Source organism: Cyprinodon variegatus, unplaced genomic scaffold (genome assembly GCF_000732505.1).
Source record: "Cyprinodon variegatus isolate N-32 unplaced genomic scaffold, C_variegatus-1.0 Scaffold2124, whole genome shotgun sequence".
In the NCBI taxonomy this organism is placed as follows: domain Eukaryota; kingdom Metazoa; phylum Chordata; class Actinopteri; order Cyprinodontiformes; family Cyprinodontidae; genus Cyprinodon; species Cyprinodon variegatus.
In genome coordinates this window covers 35,959-40,062 of record NW_015152577.1, presented here as the reverse complement: position 1 = coordinate 40,062, position 4,104 = coordinate 35,959, and the positions used below count along the sequence as shown (strand labels likewise).

Sequence of the window (4,104 nt, the reverse complement as noted above, 5' to 3'; positions counted from 1 at the left end):
GTTACCTGAGTATTGGGGTAGAAATGTCTCCACAGCGGACTGTCGAACGGAGCACGGACGTCCCAAACATCAAAACTGATGTTTTTATATTTCACCGTCTCCACTTTGAAACCTGGACACATGTGACTTTAAATTACGGCTCCGGTCAGTGTGAACATGGAGAGGACAGGTTTGAATCACTCACCGATGGTTGGGAGGGTGGTGACCATCTTACCCAGCTTCAGTCTGTACAGCAGACAGGTTTTCCCTGCAGCATCCAGACCCACTGCAGACACAAACACAGCAGAGAGAGAGACAGTCAGAACCAGGCCTTTGTTCTGGTACCGGGTCGCTTGGTCCAAATATCAGATCGGACTACTTGAATGTGACAATGAGACATGAATGTGCAATGGCGTAATGACACAACAATGGGCCCGTAAGCAACATTTTCTGGGTGGGCCCCAATATGAAGTAAAAATATGTCCTGTAATAATCCCAATAAAACATATTGACCATGGATTTCAATAAGGAGTTAAATGAGCAACAATCTGAGCTGAAAGGTCATCATATTAATGCACCGGTAATAAAATAGTTTTTAACCTTAATTAGGCAGAAAATATTCAAAACTTACCCATTAAAATCCTGACAGGAGTCTTGAACCTGGAGAAGATCTGTGAGATGATGGTTCCCATGATTAATGTCCAGCTGAGGCTGTGGGTCCCTGTGGCCACAGCAGCCAGTCAGCCTGGTACACGGTGGAAGAACAGACAGAAACACAGCTGGAACACCAGAAAACCACTAAGAACCTTATGACATCATTTCCTTCTTCCTGTATTTCAAAATAAGAACCAAGAATTAGTAAATTGGCTTCAAACTTATTCATCTTTATTGATGTATTTATTCATTTTTATAGATGAATGCATTTATTTATCAATTTTGTTGATGTATTTATATTTTTTTTTTCATTTTTAAAGATGTATTTATTAATTTTATTTATTTATTTATTCACTTTTGTATTTATTTAAATGCTTAACAGAAGCCAATGATGTCTGCAGAACTTCACATGTTGTTCCGGGTTCTTTTGTAACCTCCTGGAAACGTCCTTGAATAATTTAGTTGCTCAGCCTCTCCTGAGAAGGTTCCCTACTGTTCCCTGTGTGGACGATGTTTCTCTGAAGCCAAGCATATAACCCATTCTTTTTTGCCCCTCATGTTTTCCTCACACTCTTTAGCTCAGGCGGTGATAATGTTTCCTGCTGTCATATTCAGACCTGGATGACGGATAAAACAGCCTCAGCTAAAAACAGGTTTTATCAAATATAAGTATCTGTCGGATGATTGAACAGTTTCTTACAGCACTTTGGAAAAACCGTGAAAAAAAAAAAAAAACTCTGAAGGAGGAGCTTCTTTTAAAATTAGTATTAAAGAAAATATTAAATATTATTAATTATTAAAGAAAATATTCCAGTTTGGTCTGCAGCAGGAAGTGATGCTGTTTGCTCTGCTGTTTGTTGTAGATGTTGGCAGGCATGACTCAGCCAGGCAGGTCAGATCCTCCCTGTTAGAAACAGGTTAAAAAAAACATCCATCAGAACCAGTAGTTTGATTACATTAAACGCCTTCTGTTCATGAGATGAGATCCAGGTAAGTTAAAGATAGATTAGCATCAACAGGCAGTGACTGGTAATTGGGCGTACAGGGCATATGCCCGGAGGGCCGGCGTGCTGTTTGGGCTGACAGACCCGAAATGTATATTAATAATATGTATTATTATCATCATTATTATTACTATTATTATTATTATTGTTAATATTATTATTATCATTAATATTATCATTTTATATTATAATATATATAATATTATATTATATATCAGCCTCTTTATATTTGCATAATGCATGAAGAAAAATAAAATCAGCATCGCAAAAGTCTGTTCCGATGATCCGGCCCTTACCACAGGCTCCTGCAGCCCATTGGTTATCATCCCTGACAGTCTAAAGGGCTAGGCCAATCAGAAAGTGGAGAAACACCTTCACTCGCCATTGGAACTTTGTGCAGCAGTGTTCACAGTAGTAATGGAGAAGAAACGCAGGAAACAAGTTCTTCAAACAGACGCTGCAAATTTGTCAAACCGACTGACATGTTCCTAACAGCAGGCCCTTCATCTGCTCTGGTGTCTGGTGTTAAATATAATGGTGGTGGTGGTTGTAGTGGAGGCGACGGCGAACCGAGCAGTGAACATGTCAGTGCGGCTGCTGCATTAGTAGAACCTGCGGTAAGTTGGACAGTTTTCAGAGCCCCAAACTATGTAATGCAGACATCCCAAGTCTCCCGGAAGTTCCGGGAGTCTCCCTGATATAGATAGCTGTTCACTGATGCCCACGAGTCAGATAAATTATCACGGATTTTTGACTACTATGCAATGATTCATGCACCATGTGAGGATAACAACTACTGCGATTGCTCAGACAACAACAGAGAGCGGGGTGCAGGGAGGAGGTTGCTGATGAAACCTGTGCAGCGTATCTGTCCAAAGCGATGCTCTGTTCAACCAGCGTTCCAGGCAACTGGTTGATCAGAGAGCTGATTGGATCAGTCCGATAAGTTTCTTAGGGTTACTCTCTGGCAGTCACCTAGTTACCACTCAAAGCTGTGCATCCTGGGAAACAGCTGTGGTTCAATCCTCGATTAAAAAACGGAAATATAGGACTAATTTTACAGCAGAATATACTAAAGTATATCCACGTCTAGTGAAGGGGAGGATTCTTGTTGTCTTCAATAAGATTTCTGCCAATACATTGAATCTGAATTTCTTTTGAGCGGGGGTGAAAATCTCAGAGCGGAAGCACTGTTGGTTTTTGGGTCATGTAGTTTTTTTGACTCGCATTATAGTGTAGGCTTCAAGGAAAAAAACTATAAAATGGCGGCGCCAGTACTGGATTTTTTTTCTTTCTATTTTATTTTATTTTTTCGCATCGATCCTAGTTTTTTTTAGTTACTATTTAGTTACTTCGATTCCTGAAAAAATGTCAGTCTCTAGTGTGTATGGGGCACAGTTTTGGTCTGTTGTCCCCGGGGGGCGGGCAGATGGGGGATAAGCATCTCCCTGAAATGAGTTTTTGGAACTTGGGATGTCTGGTAATTATGATAGGATAAACCAACCAACCCCTTGATGAATATGATAAAATAACATAATCCCAATAAAAATATGTTGTTAATGTTCCATGGTAAAGTCAGTTTAGTAAACACAGCTGCTGCTACCCATAAACTTCATGCTAGCACTAGTGGCTAATGATGATTTTTTTGTAGCCTACAGTGAGTGCATCCTCTCTGACAGGATTTCTAATGGTTCATCATTTTGTCATTGGCATCCTTTTTTACACAATGAGTGCACAGTAGTCCAATGTTACCCTACAGTATCTGGAAGACTGAATAGATCTGATGAGCAACTTACAATAAGTTCTTATCATGATATAACGTGATAATATGTGTGATTGACTGTGACTTTTTTCTCTCCCTCTCTCTCTCTCTCTGATCTAAGAATTGTTGCTGTGCTGTGGTGGAGTTTACATTTTACAGTGTTAACAAATTAAAATTTTGGAAGTATTTTAAGTGTTCACTCTCACTAATCTCCATTAACCTGGCCTCAAGGTATTGCACAGTTGCTATACATATTGAGTACACCAAAAAAGTGTGGTGGGCCAGTCTAGTCCAAAATGCCAGGGCCCATTTTTTTTCCCAGTCCACCCCTGAGCATCAATAAAAAACACTTTGGGTACCTCTTTATTAACATCAAAGACCCCTCACACCCCCACCCCTGCTGTTCTCTGGGAAGAGGCTTCGCAGCATTCGATGCGGGTCCAGCAGATTCCTGAACAGCTTCTTTCCCGCCGAAATCAGACAGCTGAATGTTGTGTAAAATGGAGTTTAAAAAAAAAGGATGTTGGGAACTGTAAATCATATAGCAGTCTCATGTTTAAATCTTATCGCCGTGTTTAAATTTTATCACATGTTTACATCTGCAAAAAGTGCAGCAGTGATAAAAATGGAAATGTCTTGAGAGCTGTACTAAATGAAATTTATTTTTGTATATGCTCTCTGTGTACAAAATGACAATAAAGTCTG

The 4,104-nt window shown here is 39.8% G+C and overlaps 1 protein-coding gene across 1 annotated transcript in view; it reads right to left on the bottom strand.

The window, feature by feature from the left end:
* The window catches only part of LOC107105182 (ADP-ribosylation factor 1-like), a gene marked incomplete at its 3' end in the record, with an annotated part of 3,337 nt that extends 2,596 nt beyond the window's left edge, over nt 1-741 (bottom strand). The window contains exons 1-3 of the mRNA XM_015405303.1: nt 611-741; nt 185-265; nt 6-112 (exon numbers count right to left, since the gene is read on the bottom strand). Of these exons, the coding sequence (XP_015260789.1) occupies nt 6-112; nt 185-265; nt 611-671 (249 nt within the window). The remainder of the gene's footprint in view (nt 1-5; nt 113-184; nt 266-610) is intronic.
* Nucleotides 742-4,104: the final 3,363 nt, after the last annotated feature.